The sequence below is a fragment of the Petaurus breviceps genome, unplaced genomic scaffold (assembly GCF_028583685.1).
Source record: "Petaurus breviceps papuanus isolate PSGF00001 unplaced genomic scaffold, PetGlider_PUasm1.0 90692, whole genome shotgun sequence".
Classification (NCBI taxonomy): Eukaryota; Metazoa; Chordata; class Mammalia; order Diprotodontia; family Petauridae; genus Petaurus; species Petaurus breviceps.
The window spans coordinates 9,220,599-9,246,252 of record NW_027187313.1 but is presented as its reverse complement, the minus strand read 5'-3'; the positions used below and the strand labels follow the sequence as shown (position 1 = coordinate 9,246,252).

Sequence of the window (25,654 nt, the reverse complement as noted above, 5' to 3'; positions counted from 1 at the left end):
TTTTAGGAAAATCACTTTGGCAGCTGAGTGGGAAGATGGATTGAAAAGGGAAGAGGCCTAGGCTGAGTGACCAATTAGAAGACTACTGCCATAGTCTAGCCTAGACATGAGGACTTGAACTAGATGGCAAAGAGTTCATATAGGAGAGAGACTATGATGTTGGAAACAATATTTGGTCACTAGTAATTAGAAAAATGCACATTAAAGCAACCCCGAGGTTCTACTGCATACCCAACAGATTAGCTAAAAAGAAAGAAAAATGGCAACTGTTGGATTGGTTATGGGAGAACAAGAACACTCATGCACTGCTAGTGATCAGATTAATTGGTCTGGTGATTCTGGAGAGCAATTTGGAGCTATGCTCCCCCAAAGTAAACTGGGCACGCCCTTGGACCCAGCAATACCACTATCAGTACTGTACTCCATAGAGATCAAAGAAAGAGGAAAAGGGGCCTGTATGTCTAAAAACATTGATAGCAGCCTTCTTCGTTGAAGCAAAGAACTGCAAACCAAGGAGGCCCCTGTCAATTAGGGAATGACTGAACAAATTATGTTTCGTGAATTTAGTGGAAGACTACTCTGCCATAAGAAATAACAAAAAGGATTATTTCAAAGAAATCTGGGAAGACTTGTGTGAACTGATGCAGTAAAGCGAGCAGAACCGAGAGAACAATTTATACAGTAACAACATTGTAATAACAAGTAGCTTTGAAAGACTTAACCATGACCAACAATGATTTTAAAAGACTTATAATGAAGAATGCCACCAACTCTTGACAGAAAGGGGATGGACTCAAAATGTAGAATGAGATATACACTTTTGGAAAAGGACAGTTGGGGAATGTGCTTTGCTTGACTATGCATATGTGTTACAAAGTCATCGTTGTTGTTTTCTTTTCCTAAAAGAAGAAGGTGGGAGAGAAAGAAAATAAATGTTTATTTTTAAAAATAATTAATTAAATGTTTAAGAAAGAAACAAGATTTGGCAATGGATTGAATATGTGGCATGAGGAAAACCAGGCAGGAATTTTGAATCTGAAGTTAGAGAAGCTGGCTTTGAATTTCAGTTCTGTTGCTCATTACCTAAATGACTTTGGACAAGTCACTTTATTTCTCTGGGCCACAGGTTTGGTTTTGGTTTTGGTTTTTAACCTGCAAAATTAGAAGAATTATACTAAATGATCTCTAACTTTCCTTTCTAATCTAAAATTCTAAATACTATTATCTAAATTTAGATGAACAATCCAGCTTCTATGATTCCAAATCCAGCACTTGTGGCACTACACAAAGCATATTGCCACTCAGTGGTAAAAATGCTAAGTACACTGGACAAGATGAAATTGGTTATTTGATGTTGTTGGGGATTTTTTCCATTTGAATTAAGGGCATACTGTTAAAATAAGTTCATCTTTATTTTTATTTAGGCTGACAATGATGAGAGTGGTCAAGCAGAAAACTTTTCCATGGACCCACAATTAGAGAGACAAGTGGAAACCATTCGCAACCTTGTAGACTCCTACATGTCTATAACCAACAAGTGTATCCGAGACCTGATTCCCAAAACAATAATGCACCTTATGATCAACAATGTAAGTGATCATAAATGGCTTCATCTTTTACTTTCTGGTCCATCATTGGTTATTTATATTTTATTTAATAATGTATTGTGGGGCTTTTTATTTCTATCTTTTTGAGAGAATACCATTTCTGCTAAAAAGGTTATTTCAACTCGTTATCCTGATAAAGAGGTAGCTTTAGACTCTCTAGCACTGTTCCAATGGAATACAAGCTTTTGGCATATCCTACAAAAATGGAAAAGGCAGCTTGGTAGCACAGTGGATAGAGTGACAGGTTTAGAGGCAGGAAGACTCATCTTCCTTAGTTCAAATCTGGCCTCAGACACTTACTAAGAGTGTGACTTTGGGCAAATCACTTAACCCTGTTTGCTGTAAAATGAGCAAGAGAAGGAAACCAGTATCTTTGTCAGGTAAACCCCAAATGGGGTCATGAAAATTCAGACATGACTGAAACAACCAACAGACAACAACAAAACCAAAAGAAAAAGCCGCAAGAATGCACCAGTAACAAATTAAATGCCTGCTCTCTGAGGCCGGGCCTAACAGAGGCTCATCATAGACTGACCATAGAATACTAAATATTTCAACCACAGCACTCCTCAAAGACCATCTGCCTAGTCAAAGAGAGGTTATAATCCACATTTGTAGAGGAAAGACCCACGCCAAAAAAAAAAAAAAATCATAGACTCTCGAAATCTTTGCAATACATTATCTATATTACATTTCAAAGAAAAGCAGTGATATGACCACAAAAGTATAAATCAAAGGTGTCTCATGTGACTAGAATGTGATACCTCTGTATACTCTACTGTGGAATCCCATAGCATAGTATAGCATATGGCATAGTATCATATAGATCAGCAGTCGTCTACCATGGGCAGAATGCTTTCCTTTTCCTGTATGTCTATGACCATTACAATGCTATATGTAGTCTGATTTTGCTTCTTGACAGCTCACCAAACAGTGCCACAAAGGCACTCTGAGAAAGTGTCATTTCCTTAAGGAAGGCTAAATGTGTATAGTAGTTTAAATCTAAACTATTTAAATATTGCTAACCCAAACATCAAAATTTCTCTTTGGATCTATTTTATGCTGAGAGTTACTGAGGCATGGTGGATAGAGAGCTCTTCTCAGACCCAGGAAGACCTAGGTTGAATCCCACCCTTGTCATTTACTCCTTGTGTGACCCTGAGCAAGTCAATTAACCTCTCAGTGTCCTAGGCAAGTATCTAAGACTAGAATTTGCAGCAAGGTGCTGACCTGCATTGGAAGAGGAAGTTACATACTGGGAGCTCCTTAGAACAATGAAATCACAGGTACAGGCCCTCTCTCTCTCTCTCACTTTCATGGAGTGAATTTTTTCCTTTAGGAGAAAACTGATGAAAATGTTGAAAAGAATCAAAATTAAAGTATCTGATGCAGCATAAAAGCAAAATGACATAGTGGAAAGAAGAATAGATAAGAAATTTAAGACCCAAGCCTCTACCTCAGTGGAATCAAATTCAAGTAGAAGTAGAATGCTGTGGGGCTGTCTATTGACTTGAGAAGGCACAAATTAGCATTGTCTGTGTTGTATTATGTTTTTATTTATTTTGTTCAACATCTTCCAATTATATTTTCACCTAATTCAAGCTGCATTTGGGAGTTTTGAGACTAATTGCAGCCTGTGCGCCTCACGTTCAACACCCCTACTCTCTGTGACTTTGTGTAAGATATCATGTGATAGCTGTCTACCGCAGAAAATGGGGATGTAACTCATGTTGTATCTACTTCTCAGAGGGTTGTGAGGATGTGCTAAAAAAAAGATTAGGATGCGATATGTTGGAGTGGAAAGGGTAGAGGATGTAACATCTCCTACATGGGTTCAGACGCTTCACATTTCTGCTTATATCCTTGGGTAAGGCATTTAACCACCTAAGGGCCTCCGTTTCCTCATCTGCAAAATGAGACTCAAAACTAGATGACCTCCGAGATGCCTTATAGCTCTAAATATTTGATTTTACTTAGTTTTCAGTGGCCTATGGTTGTAAGTCAAATAATCGATATCAAAGTGATGAGGGACGGAATCCCAATAGGTTCAGCAGGACCTCTGTTCTTATCTAAGACCAGAAAACCTGCAATAGCATCTGGAAAGAATTCAAGGTCTCAGGCTTAATTGGAGTGAGTTGTAGAAGTTTATTGTTACGCTTTTCTGGCAAGAGTCCTTTAGGGAACCTGTGAGTGAGAGGGGTACATGCTTTTACCTTTAAAGGGTAGGGCTGCCATTGTCAGGGCTGACCAGACAGGAGGGGCCTCAGGGCACAGATAAAGGTTTGAGCAGACCTAGAGGAGCATGTGAATAGATAGTTTAGATAAGATTTGGGCCAGGCCGGAGACAAAAGGCAAGGAGGAGGGTGTGGGCCAGGCCCAGGAGAAATGAAGAGATTAATTAAGAACAAAGGGGTCATAGGGTGTTGCCTAGGTGGAATGTGGGTTAGGGAGAAGGCCCAGAGCTCAAGGGTGGGAAAGGACAAATTGCAGTTACAACTTCACAGACTGGTTTTACAAGTTGGTTTGACCTAGACCCCAGGTACCCCATCAAAAGTGCTTCAGAAATATAAAATGTTTTACAAATATGTTATTGATATTTTACATAACCTTTTTGGTCAGTGCTTGAGACTTACTGATCATTATCTACAACTTAACAGTCATAAAGAATGCCTGGGGAACTCATAAAATGATTTGCCTACTGGCATACAGGCAGAATTTGAACCCAGGTCTTCCTTTCTCTAAGCCTAGGCTTCTATCCACACAAAATGTAATCATAGGTTTATAGATTCAGAGTTAGAAGGAACCTCAAAAGTCAACTAGTCTAACTCACTTGTTTTATAGATGAGGAAACTGAGGTCTAGGGAGATTGTTGCTGTTGTTTGTCTTTTGATTTTGAGGACTGTGACGTCAGGAAGGTGATGCCATGAATTGCAAGTGAATTGGATTTAAGTGAGGCAGCATTGTGCAAAGTCACCAGCCTCAATTTCTCCACCTGAGCCATCTGGGTCCAATGGCAAAATATAGATCAGGATGATTGGAGATGGCCCAGGATGCAGTGGGAGACCTTGGCCTTATTAAGCTAAGGTCTTTCCCAGGTCTCAGTTTGATTGAGGCAACACCCACTCAGTGATTAAGGCTGGGTAAGAAATGAGACAAAGAATGGCCTCTTTTAGTTGTTAAAAAAAATCAACCCTCAAGGTTTCTGGCCAAAACCGAAACAATTGCTATTTACACTTACTCTGAGCCATTGGAGCCTAAACAATAACCTAGGGAGGCTTGGACTTAGACCTATTGTTGGCTAATCAATGGGAATCAGAGTGATTTGAGTTTAAGGGGGGATATTAAATGATTTGTCCATCATCACACAACTACTGAGCATGTTTTCTAATCCTACAATTAGTTCTTTACAACATATCAGTCATTTAAAAGCAGTTATTACACAAATAAGTCTTCTCAATTTTTATATTTTCCTTATTTCACAATGTTACTAATGAATATTCAGCCACCAGTCAAGATGTAAATGCTCATTTATTAACAGCATTCCCTAAGTCCCCATCTAAATGATCTCAGTTTCAGTTGTTTTTAAACTGCTCTTATAGGCCTGAGACTGTAAGAATCATTATACTATGATTACCTTAGTGTAGGTATTAAGAAATGTGGCAATAGAAACATTAGAATGGATGACAACTAAGCAGTAAATGGGAAATTTGTCTGCAATGAATTCTAGTCCCAATTTTGTCTCTAGCATGCTGTGTGACCTCAGGTACGACATTTATTTTTCATCTCTGAGAGAAGTTCCCTTCCCCTCAAATGAAGATAATAATACTATCCTAGATCAGAGAACTGTTGGGATTCTTTGCATCCTTCAGTGACTTATAATCTTACTAAAAGTACAACCCATCCGTTTCTTTTTGTCCTTATGCTCCCATAAATCTTCCAATAAAAACTACATCTAATGTGTTAGAGGCCTTCCCCTAGATCTTTGAGCATTTGGTTGGCACACTGTAGCATCTGCTATAAGAATGGTCTGCCTCCTTTTCTGATCATCCCTTGCCTTGGTGAATATCTTTTAAAGCACTTCTTACATTTAACTAATCATTGGCAGTACATTGAAGCTGACCTACATCTGCCATGCATCTCTCCATTGCCCTTTTTGTCACCCAAAGTTTTGATTTTTGAAGCATCACCAAAATCCCCAGATACTCAGGCCCTAGGAGAACACCTCAGTACTTCTGGGATCTGTGATTTCTTTGGTGTGGATACTCCTTTCATCAACACACATCACAATCCCTCTATAACTTAGTAGATGGTTTTGGATAGTTATTCTGGTCAAATATTCATCATCCTATGGACATAAGGATAATATTAACATTAAATCATGGGGGTTTTGTGTCAGGGAACAGCTTTAGACATGTCCTCCTCTTCAGAATCAATTATTCTATCCCTATAGAATTATAGCATCTGGGTTGGAAAGAATCTCAAAAATCATCCAATTCAATTCCTACTTAAGAAGAATTCTCTCTGCAGTAGTCTGTAATTCTGAAATTCATATTGTATTGCATTAATGACAGCCACTCAACAAGATATTGTTGACAATTTTTCATAATCAGATACCCTTTATTCTTTTGCTATTTTTTCTCAAGCCACTGGCATTACCATCATTACCAGGACTTTGTCCTATACTATATTAAATCCTTCCCAGAGGAAACATTGCTTCCTGTCTATAAGGGACAGGATGAATTTGACAGAAATTTAGCTCATCGCCCTATTTCCTTTAGCAAAATGAACCAACACTCATATAAGACTTATATACTTTTAAGTAAGGAATGAATAAGATCTACTTGTTAAGTAATAAAGACCACAGACCTTATATAAAACTTAAGAGAAAGGGGACCTAACTTAATACCTGTTAGACTGACCTTTGAGGTTACATCTTGAATATTAGAATGATCATGATGTTGACAAAAACTCCTTACCAGTGGTATACAGCTCTGGGACTTGCACCTAGGTCTCCTGATGCTGGACTCAGTGTTCATTCCAATATATCTCACAGTCTACCAGACAAATGGGGAATATTTATAGATTTTTACCTTTTTGTTCTTTGAGTTCTTTATTCTATGCTCTTTCAACTTATTTGAGCTGTTTTTTATAAAAAGTAACATGTATACACTTCAGGTGAAAGAGCCATTGTTTTCTCTAGAGCCAGTAAGTGTCTAATTCTTGATTTTCTAGAGTTCTGCTGGGTCCTTCACTGGAATGGCTACCTAGACTATAGAAAGAATATGTTTCAGCTAGCTTTCCTAAAGTTCAGAATTTGGTGAGCAGTTCCCTTGGAAAGTTTAAATTAAAAATCCTGCCTCTCATGTCTCCATATGGAATTGTTTAAGAAGTTTAAAGTCCAAAAATGCACGCCTTTCCTCCTTTTGTCCATTGAAATGCAGCGGCTGTTGCATTACTAAAACATACCAGGTAACAATAACCCAAAGGAACAGCATGTTTACAATCAGAAGTCATCCTACACTGCAAACAATCAAATCATCAGCTAGCTGTGTTCAGGACATTAGTGTTTAAGGGGAGAAAGAAAAGGATGCTATGTTATGAAGGCATATTTCTCAGCCTCTTCCCTTTTAGATAATATCCCTTTAGAAGAAAAAAAAGTCCTTGAGAAAGCTATAACAGCAGTGTCCAGCTTAGATCATGATTTTAATGGTGACATAGCATGAAGCCCAGTTCCAAGGCCCAACTTGTGCTTGATTCCACTGGTGGTTCATCAGTTTTGAGCCTCATGATAGTATTTTGAAGTTAGGAAGGAAAATATTACAAGTCTTATTTTCCCCATTTTATAGATGAGGAAACTGTGGCTCACAGAAGTCATAATTTTCCCTCAATCATTAAGCTAATAATTGGGTAAAACTAGGCCTGTGGAATCCTAGAACAACACTCTGAATCACAGTGAAGAAATGCTGTGAAACTGGAAAGAATAATGCATGTCTGAAGGATGATGGTAACAACAACAATAAAAATAGGGTTTCTTTGTTGGCTAAGCACTCTGAGTATGTTCATTTGTATTACTGCTGCTCTAAATGTTAAAATAGAATTTCTGAGTGGAAGGTACCTTAGGGTCTAAGTAGATCTCAACTGTCTTGAAACCAGTCAGCAATATCAGCCCCCAAAAGAGGAATTGTCAGAAACTGTACTAAGTGCTGGAGATAAAAAAGAAAAAGCAAAAAAAAAATCCCTACCCTCATGGAATTTCTATTCTGAAGGGGAAGATAAAGTATTTAGAAAGTGGTACATCCTAAAGAAGGTAGAATTAAAGGGGGAAGATGTTCTCAGCTGGAGGCACAGGGAAAGTCCCCCTGCAGGAAGTGGTGAGTGAGCCAAGTCTGAAAGAAAACCATCAATCAGGGGTGGGGAACCTGTGGCCCTCTAGGTCCTCAAGGGCTCCTCCCTGACTGAACCCAAACCTCACAGAACAAATCCTCTTCATGAAAGGACTTGTTCTATAAAACTTGAACTCAGTGAAAGGACTGTACCCAAGAACATAGAAGACTACATGTGGCCTCAAGAGTGAAGGTTAGGGGAAGAAGGAGAAAGACCATATAGCTAGTAGGCCACTATTGCTAGACTATAGACATAGAGGAAAATAAGGAAAAGGTCAGATTTTGAACAGATTTAAATGCCAAAAAGTAGAGGTTATATTTAATCCTTGGGCAATAGAAAGCCATTGAAATTTAATGACTAGAAGAATAATATGATCATATGATAATATAGAAGTTAAGAGAATATATTGGAGTGAGAAGAGACTTGAGGCAGGGGAACCTGAACTATAGTGGTGGCTTGTAAGTGGAGAAAGGGACATACATAAGAGGAGTGGGTGAGAATTAGGAGTCAAGTAGGTCGCTAAGATTACAGACCTGTATGCCTGGAACAATTGATGCTGTCCTTGACAGTAACAGAGAGGTTCTGAAGAGGAGAACAATTGTTTCATAAGTATCTGGTAGTATGGGCCTGGATCTCAAGAGAGAAAAGAGGACTGATGGTGTAGATTTGGGAATCATCGACATAAAGAAAATAATTGAACTCCTAGGAACCAATGAGAATACCAAGTGAGAGAGCATAGAGAGGAAAGAGAAGAAAGTCCAGGACAAAACCTTGGAATACCCACAGCAAGTGAATGAAGAAACATGGACGAAGATACAGCAAAGAACACTAGGAAAGCACTGTCAGATTGGTAGGATAAGAGAGGATAAGAGCAAATAGAAAGCAGTCACCAAAACACCCAGAGAGGAGAGGGTATGCAGGAGGAAATGATCAGTAGTATGGAGTGCTGTGTAGAGAGCCAGAAGGATGAGTAGAGAGAAAGTCATTCGACTTGAAACGAAGGAGATCATTTGTAATTTGGGGGAGAGCAGTTTCAGTTGAATGATAAGATCAGAAAGCAGATTGTAGAGAGTTCAGAAGAGACTGAAAGGAGAGGTGGGAACATGGAGGATAGATTGCTGACTTCTTCAAGTTTAGATAAGGGAAGGAGAACTATGAGAATTATTTAAAGATGGCGGGGGGGGGACTTGGGCATGTTTGTCAGCAGCAGGAAAGGAATCAATAGATAAGGAGAGATGATAGAGAAAGTGGGGGAGATAATGGGAGAGAGAGAAGAAGGAGGAAGAGGAGGAGAAGGACATAGGGAGAGAGAAATGGGATGATAGTGGTCAGTGTACTAGACAGCGTTGGGAGGGAATGGAATCAAAGGTATACATGAAAGAGAAAAGAAGGTCTAGAACACTGTGGGGGAGCTGGAAAGGGAATTCAGAATATTCTGAAAGTCACAGTAAGATTCTTATGAATTGTAAAATACTAACTATACCATCAGAAAACAGAAAAATAAAGCCAATCAACGTGTGTGTGTGTGTGTGTGTGTGTGTGTGTGTGTACACACATATTCATTTCAGCAGAGAAACCCTGTTGGGCTACCTCCTTAAAAGTCTGGAAACAAACTGATCCTAAGGAAATGGTTTCCTATGTCATTGTATTATATGAAAAAGTTGGAATTTCTTTCCATATTTGTGGGGTTTTTTTTAAGCAGTCCAGGTAATGCAGGCTAAATATGTTTTAGAAAGGAACAAGTTATAGTCATTGATAGAAAAGGCTTAGGTGTAGAAGAGGAAAATACACTGAACCCTTTTAAACATCCCACATTCCTTTATTTTCCCCCTTTCGTACTCAAGGGTAATTATTTTACTTTACATTACACATTTAATTTAATTTTGATTCTACCTTCCAGGAAAGACAGGGAGGAGGGAAGCCTACAACATAAACAATATTAAATAACAGAATCATACATTTTAGTTGAGTGTTCATGCTATAGACATAAACACCATTCAAAAATTCTCTGAGGTGCTCAGGACCCTAGGAAAAGAGGTTCCCTGACCCTGCAAGGTCCTACCTGAAGGGATTAGAGTTTTAGTTGGAGCAATGAGGGAAAGGCAGAAGGGACCAGGATAGAGAGTATTTTCTGAAATGTTAGTTGGCAAACTAAAATGTTAACTTACACCACCGAATGACATGTGTATGTAAACACACACACACAATTTGAAAAGTTGCAAAGCTTTGCTTTTCTTCCTCTTAGATTGTATTTAATTAAGAGACTCCAATAAAATACAAACCTTTTTGAAGGACTGGTGGCCATAGCCATGAAAAATGTCTGATTTGTTCATTTAAGAATTTTACCACCTACCAAAATACAGTAGGGATTTGGGAACATATGGTTACATGGACACCTGCAAACTTATCCCCCATATGAATGTGTTTGTAGAGGGGAGATGGAGCATTCCTACAGTCAGACTCATCATATTTCCCCCCATCCCAGCTTCCTTATTATTCTCAATGGTGCCATCATTTTCCTAGTCATCCAAGCTCAACAACCTTGGAGTCATTCTTCACTCTTTCTCTGTTCTTGTCCCTGACATTCAATCAGTCACTAAGCTCTGTTACTCTTCCTTTGCAGTGTTACTCATATCTGCCCTTTCCTTTAGGTTTTCACAGCTACCAGCCTAGTCCAGGCTTTTATTGCCTCATTCCTGGACCATTTTAATAGCTTTCTAAATGATCTCCCTTCCTTCACTCTTGATATACCCTGTATGCCAACAACAAAATAATCTTGTTAAAACACCCCTCTCAACATGTCGATCTGCTGCTCAGAAAATCCTTATTTGATTTCCCCTCACTTAGAGGATAATGTCGAAATGCTTTAGCATTCAAGGCTAATGACTCATTCTGATCTTCCACTTCTCCCCCACTCTGTTCAGACCAAATATACATGTGCATCCCCTCTTTTCTAAGTCATTTTCCCATCCTTTAATCTACTGCCTTGCTCTTTTTTTAAATAACCTTACCAGGTTCTAGGGCAGCTAGGTGATGCAGTAGATAGAGTGCCAGGCCTGGAGTCAGGAAAACCTAAATTCAAATCCAGTTTCAGATACTTACCAGTTATGTGACCCTGGGCAAGTCACTTAACCTCTGTTTCCTCCCATTTTCTCAACCGTTAAATGTAAATAATAATGGCACCGACCTCATAGATTTGTTATAAGGATGAAATACTTATATGGCACATAGTAGGTATTATATAAAGGCCATTGTTGATGATCTTCCCTTTCTTTAAGGATCAAATTAAATTTTACCTCTTCCATTAGGCCTTCTTTACTTAAGTGGAAGTGATCACTACCTAAGGGTAGCAACCCCTCTAATAGCCTCCCTGTCTATCAGACTTTGACAATACCTCCTCACAAAATTCACCTACCTTTGATATACCCTTGGTCTTTATTCATTATTGGTTCAATTTTCAGTATCCTGTTGGTCAGTTCTAATAAGTATTCTCTCTATTAAATCAAAAAACTATTAGAGGTTAGAAACTAGATCTATTTAATTTTTTTTCTGATAAAACATATACCATAGACCCCATGTATCTCAGACAAATATTTTCAATTGATGCTGATTCTAAGAGGGGTAACAATGTAACTTGGTATCTGGATGATATTACAAGACTTTTTTCCCTAAATATCTAGGAAAAGTTTCTTGGTCAAAATACTACTGTATGCCACAAGTTAGTCAACAATGCTTCAGAAAGCATTGTGGGATTGCATTAGCTATCAACAGGCACTAGTAGAGTGATGGCAAATTTTTGGCTTTCTCTAAATTCACTCAAGATTATTTTTCACTGTAACCAACCATTAGAAAGAATTAAAACTGTTACTGGCACCAGTACTGAAGACAAGAATGGGTAATAAGGAAAGCAAAACATAAACAAACATTCTGTCTCAGAGAGGACATTAGTGGGTTTTGTCTACTTGCCCTGGATATCTCTAAAATGTTTGGACTATGCACTCACTCATTTTCTTTTGTTTTCCTATGGTGACATGGCAGGTCAAAGACTTCATAAATTCAGAGCTCCTAGCACAGTTATATTCCTCTGAGGACCAAAACACCTTGATGGAAGAATCTGCTGAGCAGGCTCAGCGCCGTGATGAGATGCTTCGGATGTACCAAGCCCTTAAGGAAGCCCTGGTGATCATCGGTGACATCAACAGTGCCACTGTGTCTACTCCTGCACCTCCCCCTGTGGATGACTCGTGGCTACAGCACCCTCGGAGGTAAGGAAACAAAGGGTCTCTGCTTTCCCAAAGGTCTTAAAAATCTGGTCCTTGGTTATCTTTAAACAGCCAGCTACTGAAATGTCCAAAAAACAATACCTACCATTCTTGCTGTTATAGGCAGTAACCTACTTACTCTTGTGGGCCAAATAAAGTGAAATCTGTGTTTCAATTTCAATGATCAATGTTGCCCATTTCTGGTTTTGTTTATTCCTCAATACTTTAGCTCACTTGATCTGGAGCAAATTTGCTATACTTTAAAAGGATGATATTTCATCTCTGCCTTTTGTTTTTATGTAATAGTGTCTAGTATGTTTATAGGGAACCATAAGGCTAGCAAGGTACTTTACATCTATTGTGTCATTTGTCCCTCATAACTAGCCTGTGAAATAAGTGTTTTTGTTGTCCCCATTTGACAGATGACAAAACCAAGATTTAGAGAGGGTAAGTGACTTGCTCACAGTGACACAACTAGTAAGTATCTGAGGCAGGATTCAAATTCAGGTTTTCCTGACTCCTAGTCCAGCACTTTATTCACTGCATCACCTTTCACATTAGGTCATTTCAAGATATGCCACCACTCACCAAAAAGTTAAACAAAACCAGTAAGTACAGCTCCCATGTCTGAAAGCCTGTGTAATGTTTTTACAACTACAGTCCTCCATCTCTCCAAAGAAAGGAAGGAGATGTATTTCCTTAACCCTGATGTGAGGCCAAGATTGGTTATTATGATTTATCAGTGTTCTGTTTTATTTTCATATTCTTTTCATTTACCTTGTAGTTTTGTCTCTTTTTCAGAATTCTTACTTCACTCTGTATTAGTTCATTCAAATTTTCCCATTGCTCACATTCATTATTGCTTATGGTACTATAATATTCCATTGCATTAGTAAGCCACAATTTATTTAATTATTTCCTAAACACATTATTTTCATTTTTACTACCACAAAAATCAAACTTTTAATTCTTCTAAAGAATTACATGTGCCTTAACTCAGAGCCAATGTGCCATCCTAAAACAGAATGAAACCCAATACAAATTTCTAAATAGATATATGCCTCCAACTACCAATGAATTTCAGCATAATTTAGTACATCAGTCAGATTTTAGTGATTATATCTGTTTGTACTGAGGAAGGCTTAATGTTCATAGCACCATTAAAACTATTAATAATAGTTAACACTAACCATCATATTCCCAAATGTAAAGGAAATAATGAATTATCAACTTTTCTTAATTTCTTTTGTTCTTCTGGGTGAATTTAATCCATCATCAATCAACTGACAAAAAAGCATTTTCTTTTTTTGTTGTTGTTATTTGTCTCTTTTTTTAAATTAAATTTTATTTTTATTTTTAGTTTACATCATTTATTTCCACAAGAATTTGAGTTACAAATTTTCTCCTCATCTTTCCCCTACCTCAAAACAGCGATCCCACTGTATCCCCTGTCCCCCAATCTGCTCTCTTCTATATTCTCCCCACCCCCACCCCCCCACCCCACCTCTGACTTTCCAGTAGGGCAAGATGGATCTCTATACCCCAGTGCCTGTATATCTTATTTCCCAGTTGCATGTAAAAATTATATATATAAAACATTTGATTTTAAAACTTTGGATTCTAGATTCTTTCCCTTCTTCCCTTGTCACCCACCCTTACTGGTAAGATAAGCAATTCAATATAGGTTGTACATGTGTAGCTATGCAAAACATTTCCATAGTGGATATATTGTAAAAGAATGACTATACTTCCCTCCATCCTATCTCTCCTTCCACTTGTTCTATTCTCTACTTTGATCCTGACCCTTTTCAAAAGTGGGTGCTTCCAACTTCCCTCCCCTCCCCCAGCCTGCCCTCCCTTCCATCATCCCCCATCTCGTCCCTTTCCCCCCTGCTCTCCTGTAGGATGAGATACACTATTTAGCGTGTATGTGATTCCCTCTCTAAGCCAGATTCAATGGGAATAAGGTTGACCCATTCCCTTTTGCCTTCCTATTCTCCCTCTCCATTGTAACCATTTTCCCTTGCCTCTTCTATATGAGATAGTTTACCCCATTCTGTCTGTCCCCATCTCCTCTCATTATATTCCCCTCTCACCTCTCAATTTCACCTTTTAAGTATCATCCCTTCCTATTCAACTGGTCCTGTGCAAAAAAGCATTTTCTTAAAGCATTTACTTTCTGTCAGTACTTAAATGTATAACTTCTGTATATATGAGAAAAAACAAATGCGCCCCCTGTCTTCAAGGAATGTACATTCTAATGGAGGAGACAACATGTAAATAAAAAGGTACATATAAGAACCATGCAGAATAGACAGAAGGTAGCCTGGGGGGGGGGGAGGGGGAAGCACTAGCAACTGGGGGGTGAGAAAAGGGCCTCCTGAAGGAAATGATGCTTGAGTTTCAAGAAGGCATGGATACTGAAAAGAAAAATAATTTTAAAATAAATTTTAAAAAAGAAGGCCAGGATACTAAGAGATGCAGGTTAGGAGGAAGAACTTTCCAGTTATAAGAGGGTAGCCGTACAAAGGCTAGGAGATGGGAGAAGCAAGTAGGCTGATATGGCCTACATGAAGAATATGAGAAGGGGAGTAATGAGTGAAAAAAAAAGGAATGAAAATGTGGGGAGTGAATGGTTAGTTAAGAATATCGTGTCCAAAAGAATATTTGGATTTCTAGATGATGACTGGAAATATAGCGATGACAGACTCCTGGCCAGGCATGGAATAATTGCTGGTAAATAATTAGAAATAATTTTCCTGCAGTCTTGCAAATCTAATAGAAAAGACTTTAAACTGAAAGGGAAGGAGAGGGGAAAACAGCCTCTGCCTATAACAAACTAGAAATGATAAAGTAGCTGCAGTGCAGCAAGAATATTAGTAAAGATACCCAGAAGTTACGAGAGATAAAAGAAAAGCAGTGATTTAGTCATGCAATCAATCCATTATCTATCAAGCACCTCCAGGTGCCAGGTACTGCCCTAAGGGCAAAACCAGTCCCTGCCCTCAAGCTCACACTTAGTCATATAATATGTGGTATGTTGTCTGTTTCATGCATAAAAAATCTTATCTCCTCCAAGATAACCCAGTGAGGACAGGGAACTCATATTCTTTTTTTTTTTTTTGCATTTTGGAGGGGGAGAAAGGGCAGTTGGGGTTAAGTGACTTGCCCAAGGTCACATGGCTAGTTTTTTTTGTGTTAAGTGTCTGAGGCCGGATTTGAACTTAGGTCTTCCTGATTCCAGGGCCAGTGCTCTCCATTCACTGCGCCACCTAGCCACCCCTGGGAGCTCATATTCTAATAGAGGAAATGATAGGTAAATACCTGTATAATATGTGATATATACTAAGTGGAAGATAGTCTCAGGAAGAAGGCATTATCAGGTAGAGGAGAAGCTATAGGGAAGAAAAGAAAGTTTTCCCTAAAGGGATAGGATTTGAGCTGTCTTGAAGGAAGCCAGGAAGCTGAGTCAAGGTGACAACAACCGTTTATTAAACACCTATTATATGCCAGGCACCATGCTGAAGAGCTTAAGTGAAGGAAAGTGAGGAGGAGGAGCCCTCCAGGCACGGGAGACTGCCCGTGAAAAGACACTGAGCAACAAGTGTAGGTATCTCTGTCCTCAGACATCTGTACACAAATGCACATCTTAAGGGTTAGAAGCAAGATGAAGTCAATATGCCAAGACAAGGAGCAAATTTGACTTTGTAGGTATCACAGAAATGCATGAAATGAGACCTAGACCTGAAAGAGTCGGGAAAGAATAGGTTAAAATTTGAGGAAATGCAAGATGACATTACCTAAGAAGATGTACTCATGTGAGGAAGTCCAAGAGCTAATAGGGATGCCTGGGAGAGAAGGCCTGGAGGAAGTGCAGTGGAGGGAGAAACAGAGGCTCTCTAGTTATCCCAATACACCAGAGAACAGCTGGACAAAAAAGAGCACAGTCCAGAGTGTCCAAACACACGAGCGTGCCCCTTCACAGCTGACGGGCCTGGCAACGAGGTGTAATGGGGAGCTAGTAGGGAACTTTGGCACCCTAAACAGAGCAACTATGGATTGTATAACTGGCCTTAGGAATGACTTCAGCATTCTTTACTCCAGATTAATGTACCCAATTCCTTCAGCTGATCCTTACATGATATAGACTCAAGGCCCTTCACCTCCCTAATTTCCCTCCATTAAATGCCATATAGTTTATCATTATCCTTTGTAAACTCTGGTGCCCGGAATTGGAAAAAAAAAAAAAACAATAAGCATTTATTAAGGACCTTCTATGTGCCAGACACTGTGCTAAGTACTGGGGATACAAAAAAAGAAACAAAAGATATCCCCTGCCTTCAAGGAGCTTACAATTTAATGGGGGAGAAAACATGCAAACAAATATCTACAGAACAAGCAAAAAAATGAAAATAATGTGATTAGGGAATAATTAAATAAATTGTGGCATATGAATGGGATACTATAATACCATAAGGAATAATGAATGTGAGCAATTTAAAGAAGCATGGGAAAACTCGAATGAACTAATAAAGAGTGAAGTAAGAAGAATTCTGAAAAAAAAAAAAGAACTACAAGGTAAATGAAAAGAATATGAAAATAAAAAAGAATCCTGATAAATTATAATAACCAATCTTGGCCTCATATCAGGGTTAAGGAAATACATTTCTTTCCTTTCTTTGAAGAAATGGAGGGCTGTAGTTGTAAAAAGATGAGAATGAGATGAGATTCTTTATCAAGAACCTTACTAAAATCTGGATGAGCCATAGGCTCTGTATCCCCCTCCTCTCCAAGTTTAGCAATCCTATCAAGAAATAGAATGAAGCGTGTTTGGCCTTCTGTTCTTGAGAAAGCCAAAGCTGGCCCTTTGTAAGCGCTACACCATTATCCAGTGGTTCACTCACCTTTTCTGTCATGATCTATTCTGGGATTCTTCCCAGAATCAAAGTTAAGCTCACAGGCCTGTGATACACAGATTGTTTCCTCTCCTTATTTTGAAAATCAGACGATGTGCCCTTCTCCCACTTTGTAGAAGCTCAGTCACACTGGCCGGTCTTTCGGGACTTGGAGATGTTAAGTTCATCTGGGTTGGACAACTTGAATTCATCGAAGGAAGGCAGCTAAGTCTGTCTTTTACTATCTCCATACTTGACTTGGGCATCAGCTCCATTAGTCATTTTGGTTTTATCCTCTCTTGTACAAAGGTCCTCCTCCTTGACAGAGGACAGAGAAGCAAAGTAAGAGCTCTGTCTTCTCATTGGTGTCAGTCACTCCTATCCCACCCACCCCAAGAACAGCCTCATCCCTGCTCTAAGCCTCTTTTTTCTCCTGGCACAGCCAGTATGACTAGTGGATACTACTGCCAGCTGGCAGCAGGTACATTTTTAGAGAGTGAAGCACCAGGAGAAGAATGAAGTGCTCACTGGTTCCTCTTCTCACCTTAGGAAAGTAAGCAAGACAGATCCTTCCCAGATCATAGCTCTCAACTTCCCCTGGGCATCTCAGGAGAGACTTTTCCTTGATCTGTTTCTCTGTATCTCTCTTCATATCTGAGACTACAGCTTCACCATTATGCTTATGCTCTTAACTAAGCCACCAAATGGGGCTCACCAATGACCTCATTAACCCAAGAGGTCTTGGTCCCAAGTTACAGGATTTATTTATCTCTGCTATTTGGGAGTTAAAAGAATTATTTTTAAAATAAAAATCATAAAATTGTCTCCTAGTTTTCTTAGCCCCCAGCTAGGGGAAAAAAACACTCATATTCTTAAGAGAGGTTTAAACTTTTGACCACCTCAGTCCTGTGTACAGCCAACTAGTTACTGTTGTTCTCAATTACATTCCCCCTTACCACCTACCACATCAAGTTCATTAAAAAAAAATATGAGTCATGCGGCAGCTAGGTGCCACAGTGAATAGAGCACCAGTCCTGGATTCAGGAGGATCTGAGTTCAAATCTGCCCTCAGACACTTAACACTTACTAGCCGTGTGACCTTGGGCAAGTCGCTTAAACCCAATTGCCCCCCCCAAAAAAATATATATTAGTCACATATCACCTATGACTGGTGTTAGTTTATAGGTGACGAAATAAAAACTGCTTTAAAAATAGAGAAAATTATGTGATCTTAAACTTCAGATCACCATCACATCAGCCCATTCTGGCCACCCCCATCAAAATCCATTGTTCTAAAAAGTGGAGGGTGGGCCATTGGAGCCAAACTTGCAAGACTCAGACTCTGAAGTCTGAACTCATTTATTATCAACCAAATGCTGGTTTCTCTCTCTGTTTCTGTCTCTGTCTCTCCCACAATACAGCTTAAAACTCCTTACATGGCAGAATTCTACAGCAGTCTCTGTATTTAGAATACTTTAGTTCCAGTCCCTCCCAGGGCAAGCAGAGAATACTATCTGTTCTGAACTACAGATCCCAGAATTCAGTTTATTTTCAGAAACTGGCTATGATTAAAAACAAAAACAACTGTTGTGTTGCTCCTGGCATCCCTCATTAGCGTCTGCTCATTCTGAGATTTGGAATTCCTGGTTACCACTTTATAGGACTGTGCCATTCTCTTCTATTCATCCTTTTGCTTCCATTGCCTGTACATTTCTTTTTTAAATACAAATTGGTTCATAAATTCCCTGAGCATGCACACATTTACACAAACCCCATTTAACTCATTGGAATGATTTCCCTTTGATTCTTTAAAATGTAATTCTTGAGCATCTCCCATCGCTCCTGAGCTGACTTCTGTTTGAACATTTTGCTGCATGAGTCCCTACCAAACTTTCCTCTAAAGCCTTTGAAATAAGCTATTACAAAATCTAGAGTGCATGTCAAATTAAGCCTAAATTTGCTCTCCTTTACTGGCATACTTGAAGGATGAGTAGTCCTTTTCTTGCAGAGTTCCCATTAGCTCAACCCTAGTAACCAATACCCTCTCCCTGTCACTGAAATTTAGATCCAAATTAGAATTTTTTTTACAAGATTACTAGCTTGATAAATTTGAAGAATGTTTAATGATATAGTTCACCTAGATTTTAGCAAACCATTTAGCAGAATCTCTCATGCTATTCTTGTTATTAAAAAAAAATGCAAACGTGTGACCTAGATATCCATATAACTAAGTGAATTTAGAAACAGCTAAATGAACATACCTAGTGAATAGTGAATAGTTGCTCATTTCAAACCTGACTCAGTCAAGAAATCCTGGGACTAGTTCTCAAACTCTGCCTCAGTGGAGAAATGTTTGGTATGGCAAAAGGAAAAAATTCCTGATAACTAAAAGTATACAAAAATGGAATAGGTTGCCTTAGGAGGCAGTGGGTCCTCCCTCACAGAAGGTGTTCAAGTAAATAATAATGGATGATCACTTCTTGTGTTGTTCAGATATGACTTTGTATGTAGCCTTTGAGGTCCCTTCCAACTCTGAAATTCTATGGCCCTGTACTATTAGGTATTAGAGATGGCCCATTTGTCTAATCTAAAATTCTGAGGTCCCCTAGCCAAAGATTGATTAAATTGTCTTAGGTCTCTCCTGCGACAGGAAAGCTAACCTATTTCCTAGATCACACATATGTTTTTGGTGGAGAACATAGCAATAATGGGAATTGTCTTGTTTTCTCATTAAAGGCTTTTTTTTTTGGTTGCCCATTGTATCCCTAAAATTGGAAAGCATAAGAATCTAGAATTCTCTTACCAGCTGAATTTCTAACAAATAACCAACCAAGCAAAAATGAACTTTAGGGGCGGCTAGGTGGCGCCATGAATAGAGCACCAACCCTGGAGTCAGGAAGACCTGAGTTCAAATCTGGCCTCAGACACTTAACACAAAACTATCTGTGTGACCTTGGGCAAGTCACTTAACCCCAATTGCCTCTCCAAAAAAATGAACTTTAAATAGAATTGAAAGTATAGAATTTATTATACTTCTTTAGAATCATTGCTATCTTTCATCCCCTGGGTTCCTGTTATTATACATGACTGCTAATTTAATAAGTAGTAGCCTAATATCTTCAGAGTGATTTTTTTTCTCCAAAGTTGTTTTAGTCGTTGTCATAATAATAATAGCTAATATTTGTGCAATGATATAAGCACTTTACATATATTATTTCATTTGATCCTCACAACAATACTGTGTGAAAGATAGAATTACTATTACCATACCACAAATGAAGAAACTAAGTCTGAGTCTGGTCATTCATACAGGATCACACATCCAGTAAATATGTGAGGCAGGTCTTCCTGGAACTCTATTCACTAACTGACCCTGCTATTATACTGGGAAGCTAGAAAGAACATAATTTCTGAAAATACAAATTACTAGGAAAGAATTCACTATTTAATAAGAATTGCTAGGAAAACTTGAAAGTGGTCTGGCAGAAATTAGTCTTAGACCAACATCTTACACTATATGTCACAATAAATTCAAAAGGAATGTGTGATTTTAATATTAAAGATGATATCATAAAAAAAAAAAAGTTAAAGTGAAACAGATCATGTACTTTCGTAACTCTGGGTAGGAAATATATTTTTAACCAAAGGATAGCCAAAGATAAAAAGAAACTGATAACATGAAATTAAAAGGCTTTGGTACAAAATTATTGTTACAAAATTACCATGGGAAACAATCTTTGTGATAAATTTAATGGATGAGTTTGGTACCCAAGATATACAGAAAAACTAACAGAAACATATAAGACCAAATACCATTCCCTAATATTCAAAGTATATAAATATTTTTCAAAAGAAGAATTGCATACTATAAAAACCATATGAAAGAATGCTTCAAGTCACTAATAATAAGAGGAGGGCAAATAAAGATAACTCTCATACCCTGCAAATTGGCAAAGATTACAAAAGCCTGAAGTCAGTGTGGGAAGCACTGTAGGAAGATAGCCATTGTTGGAACTGTGAATTGGTAAGATAATTTTGAAAAATGCAAATACTCTTTGACCCAGAGATTCCACCCATTGACAAAACGTCTTCATATACACCAAAAATATTTAAAGCAGCACTTTTAATGATAACAAAGAATTGGAAACCAAGTCGATATCCATCAATTGGAGAACGTCTAAACAAATTATGATATGTGAGTTTATGGAATGCTACTGAAATGCCTAATATAATAAATACAAAGAAGTATGGAAAAATTTATGACATGACCCAAAATAGGTAGAGCCAAGAAAACAATATTCATAAAGACTATAACCATATAAATGGAAAGAACTATAACCATAAAACAACCAATGATGAATATTGAAAAGTTACAAAGAATTAGCTTGGCCCAAAAGAAGAAATAGAAAACGCTCCCTTCCATTCCTTTGTAGTCAGTCAATAAACATTTATTAAGTACCAACCACGCATGGAACACTGTGCTAAGTGCTAAGGATACAAGGAAGGGCAAAAGATAGTTTGTGCTCTCCAAGAGTCCACCAGAGAAAATACTGGAATCGGGACATAGAAGGTCCTGTTGGAGCAAAAGTGAAAGAGGCCAGTGTCACTGGATGGAAGCGTGCCTTAGGGAAAGGTGTAAGTGTAAGAAAACTGGAATGGTAACGGTTGGGGGAAGCTTGTTTAAGAAGAATTTGAATGCCAAGCAGAGGATTTCATAGTAGAAGTTGAAGTTTAGTGAGTAGAGGAGTGACATGGTCAAACCTGCCCATAGGATAGACTGGAATGGGGAGAGCCTTGGCAGGCAGACCCACCAGTACCTATTAGAATAGTCCAAGAGTGAGGCGATGAGGTCCTGCACCATGATGGTTGCAATATCAGAGGAGAGAAGGAGGCACATTAGAAGATGTTACAAAGGTAAAATCAATGAGCAGATTGGTGAGGAGCTGAGAATGAACTTAGATTGAGAGCCTAGTTAGTACACTAAATATGAAGTCAATTTTTTTCCTATGTATTGATCAATTTTGTTTATATAATTTCTTCTCTTTTTCTTTTTAAAAATATTCATTATTATATAGAGTGGCTGTCTTGGAGGGAAGGATATATGGGAAAATTAGGTAAAGTAAGAACAAAAATTAGAAATAAAAATTAATTTTTAAAAGATATGAAAATGAAGGTAAGTTAAGTAGCACAAATGTAATGGTATCTAGCTACCTCAAAAATCTTCAACAAATAATAAAGAGATATGAAGAGGGGCAGCTAGGTGGCACAGTGAATAGAGCACCAGCCCTGGAATCAGGAGGACCTGAGTTCAAATCTGGTCTCAAACACTTAACATTTGCTAGCCGTGTGACCTTGGGCAAGTCACTTAACCCAAATGCCCTGCCCTCCCCCCTCCAAAAAGTTAAAAAAAAAAAAGATATGAAAAAAGAGAGAAAAAAAATCTGATACAGTCAGAAAATACAAATATGTAAACTATTTGTCTTCTGTGCCTCAGGTCACCCCCTCCAAGCCCTACAAACCAAAGGAGACCAACATTAAATGCTCCTCCCACCAGACCCACGTCAGGCCGAGGACCTGCTCCAGCGATTCCATCCCCTGGCCCCCAGTCTGGGGCTCCACCAGTACCATTCCGTCCAGGACCTTTACCTCCTTTTCCTAGTAATAGTGATGCATTTGGAGCACCTCCACAAGTTCCATCCCGGCCAACACGGGCTCCTCCCAGTGTCCCAAGGTAAGAAACTCAATGCTTATTGGAAGGGAGGTTGTTTGGTTCTCTTCTCCTAGAGTGACAAGACAGGGTTTATTTGAAAAAGAAAATTGCAAACATTTTCCTGTTTTTGCATGCGATTTTCACACCCCAGAGTAAATGAGTGGGTAAATCTTCATAGCAGATCCACATGATGAGTGGGCCTGCTGTTAGGGCTAAAATCATTGTGGAACCTTCAACAATTTAAAATATCTAATCTACAAACAGAATTTAATTAAAGAAAATCTGGTCCATCTGAGTGACGCTGTGGCAGCTGCTTATCCTAGGACTACAGTGGATTGATGTGGGGGAGAAGAGCAGAGGCTGGAGTTTTGTAGGCTGAATGTCATTTTTATGTGGAGAGGAGCGCTGTGTATGATAATCTCACCTTCTCAATTTCCAGATAAATTCCAGAATGTGTCTTTCTCAGATCATCCAAATAACCTCTGAAGTATAGTTTTCTTTCAAAATCAAAATAATATTTTATTCCAGGCTTTATACAATTTGTAAGAATAGGAACACTTCAAAGTTGTAAACAAATCTTTATGGTTAAAAATTTCATAAGTATAATATTCTATGAGAATAGTCATTAATCTGACATAAGGGGGCGGCCAGGTAGCACAGCGAGTAAGAGCACTGGCTCCAGTGTTGAGAAGACCTGGAGATCGAATCCCGGGCTCAGACACTTAGCACCCACCCAGAAACACCTGGCCGTGTAACCTTGAGCAAGTTACTTAACCCCGATTGCTTAAAAAAAAAAAATCTGACATAAGAAATGGAATATCACATTACAATCAAACATTGTAACAAATCAAGAACATATTTGCATATTGTTACATTCAAAATCATATAATCTCTTAATTTTAGGGCAGCTAGGTGGCACAGTAGATAGAGCACTGGCCCTGGAGTCAGGAGGACCTACTTTAAATCCAGTGTTTGACAGCTACTAGCAATATGACCCTGGACATGTCACTTAACCCTGTTTGCCTCTGTTCCTCATTTGGAAAATGAGCTGGAGAAGGAAATGGCAAACCCCTCCAGTATCTTTGCCAAGAAAACCCCAAATGGGGTCATGAAGAGTGGAACAAGACTGAAAGAACTCACCATCTTAATTTTGCATATTTCAAGGCATAAGAAGCCAATGGTTGCTTTAGAAATAAAAATAATAAATAGAGATAGCACAAATAGGCCAGGCATCAAGTACTACTCTAAAAAAATTGTTGAACTAAACTTTTCCTATGCTTTCTGAAGAAATACAACTATATAAATATATACAGAAAGAGAAAATATTTGGATTTAGATGTGACAGTCCACCTGTCAAAGTTGAGTAATTTTGCCTCCCTCTCAGATAGGATGCTTCACTTGTATTTTTCTCTTCAAGCTAGAAATGGAGCAGTGGGGAGGAGAGGTGTGCCTAGCTCAAGGGTCTCAAACAGTTAGTACTAAGGTGACAAGAAAGACACATGCACTGTGGGCTGAGAGGTACATTTTCCCTGAATGTTTTACTAATGTACCCACATCCCAGTCCCCTCCAGGTGTGACCTGCCCACTTCAGGTTTAGCTGAAATGTTCTGGCACAAGAACCTCAGCAAAAATATGCAAAAGAATTTCCCTCAAATATAAAAAAATGGGGTTTCAGAACTAATCCTCACAGGAACACACTAGCAATATACAGTCTACAAATTGTTGGTTTTGGAGAACTTCAGATGGATAGGAAAACAGTGCCTGCCATTGTGCCATCAGGGGATGGAGGAGGTTCAGAGAAGGGTGGGAGAAGAGCCCCGCCCAGCAGCAGTGAAGGCCAGGATTCTGTCTGTGTCACTCTGAGAAGGAACCATAGCAACCCCATGCCTGGCCTTGGCATTGAACTTGCCCGTCTTGCCTGTCTCGCATGATTGCTTTACTTCTTGGTTGCAGATAAGATGGCTTGCCAAAAGCATGTCTGAACATAATCCTGTGAATCCTAACCTGACTCGTTAAGGTGGGTGGAGCCACTCCTGGCATTTCCTACCTCACAGAAAAAGCTGCAGTAGCCCGTCATTTTATGGCTGTGCTTGCTGGCAGAGAAAGGAATGGCTGGTGCAGGGGGTCAATGAGTTTATAAGGCCCTCACTGGACACACATAGAAGACTCAGAAGTTGCCATAAAAGAGAATTCTAGAATGGCCTCAAGATAGATCCACTGTAACCTTAGTTTAGGTTGTAGATAAATTTTTCGTTTTCCCCCAACAGTGCACTTAGTTTGGTTAGTTAGCCAGAAGACAAAACTAGCTCAAAGCAAAGATTTTTAATGAAATATCATTGTCAGAAAAGAATCAGAAGAATATTTTCCCATATACTAGAGGATATTCTCCTCTCTTTTTAAAAATAAATTTACTATTCATTTTTTAAAAAATTAAGTAAGTTGTAGATAAACTCAATAGAGAATTTACCCTAAAACAGAAATACAACTGAAGCGGGAAAGTACATGGTTGTTGCTGAGGCTTCCAACTCACCAGTTCAGTGAGTGGAGATGAAAAGCCCTGTGAGGGGCTGAGTCACCTGAAAGAATATTTCAGGATCCCTATACCCATTAAAAGTTTAGCATTAGATGGAGTACTCTGACCGCATAACGTCTGTTTTTAATAAAAAGCCAGCACAGGAATCCTAGGAAATGCATACCAGAAAAGGGTTTAAGATTTCAAAAAAAAAGAAAAAAAGGTTGAGGGACATTCTTAAAACTTTGCTTGGGTATTATTTATTTATATATTCTCTTTTTCCC

The 25,654-nt window shown here is 38.7% G+C and overlaps 1 protein-coding gene and 1 long non-coding RNA gene across 8 annotated transcripts in view; one reads left to right on the top strand and one right to left on the bottom strand.

Moving 5' to 3' along the window:
- DNM3 (dynamin 3) overlaps positions 1-25,654 on the top strand; it is a 708,993-nt gene that overhangs the window by 597,206 nt on the left and 86,133 nt on the right. For 3 of the 5 annotated variants that reach the window (XM_069065578.1, XM_069065580.1, XM_069065579.1), the window contains 3 exons: positions 1,425-1,589; positions 12,030-12,256; positions 22,643-22,879. In XM_069065578.1, the coding sequence (XP_068921679.1) occupies positions 1,425-1,589; positions 12,030-12,256; positions 22,643-22,879 (629 nt within the window). Of the gene's footprint in view, positions 1-1,424; positions 1,590-12,029; positions 12,257-22,642; positions 22,884-25,654 lie in introns of those variants that run through there. The other 2 variants (XM_069065577.1, XR_011163889.1) reach the window with 2 other exon arrangements.
- LOC138144228 (uncharacterized) overlaps positions 1-25,654 on the bottom strand; it is an 80,884-nt gene that overhangs the window by 51,140 nt on the left and 4,090 nt on the right. For all 3 annotated transcript variants that reach the window (XR_011163890.1, XR_011163891.1, XR_011163892.1), the window contains exon 2: positions 22,795-22,928. This is a non-coding gene — a long non-coding RNA (uncharacterized lncRNA). The remainder of the gene's footprint in view (positions 1-22,794; positions 22,929-25,654) is intronic.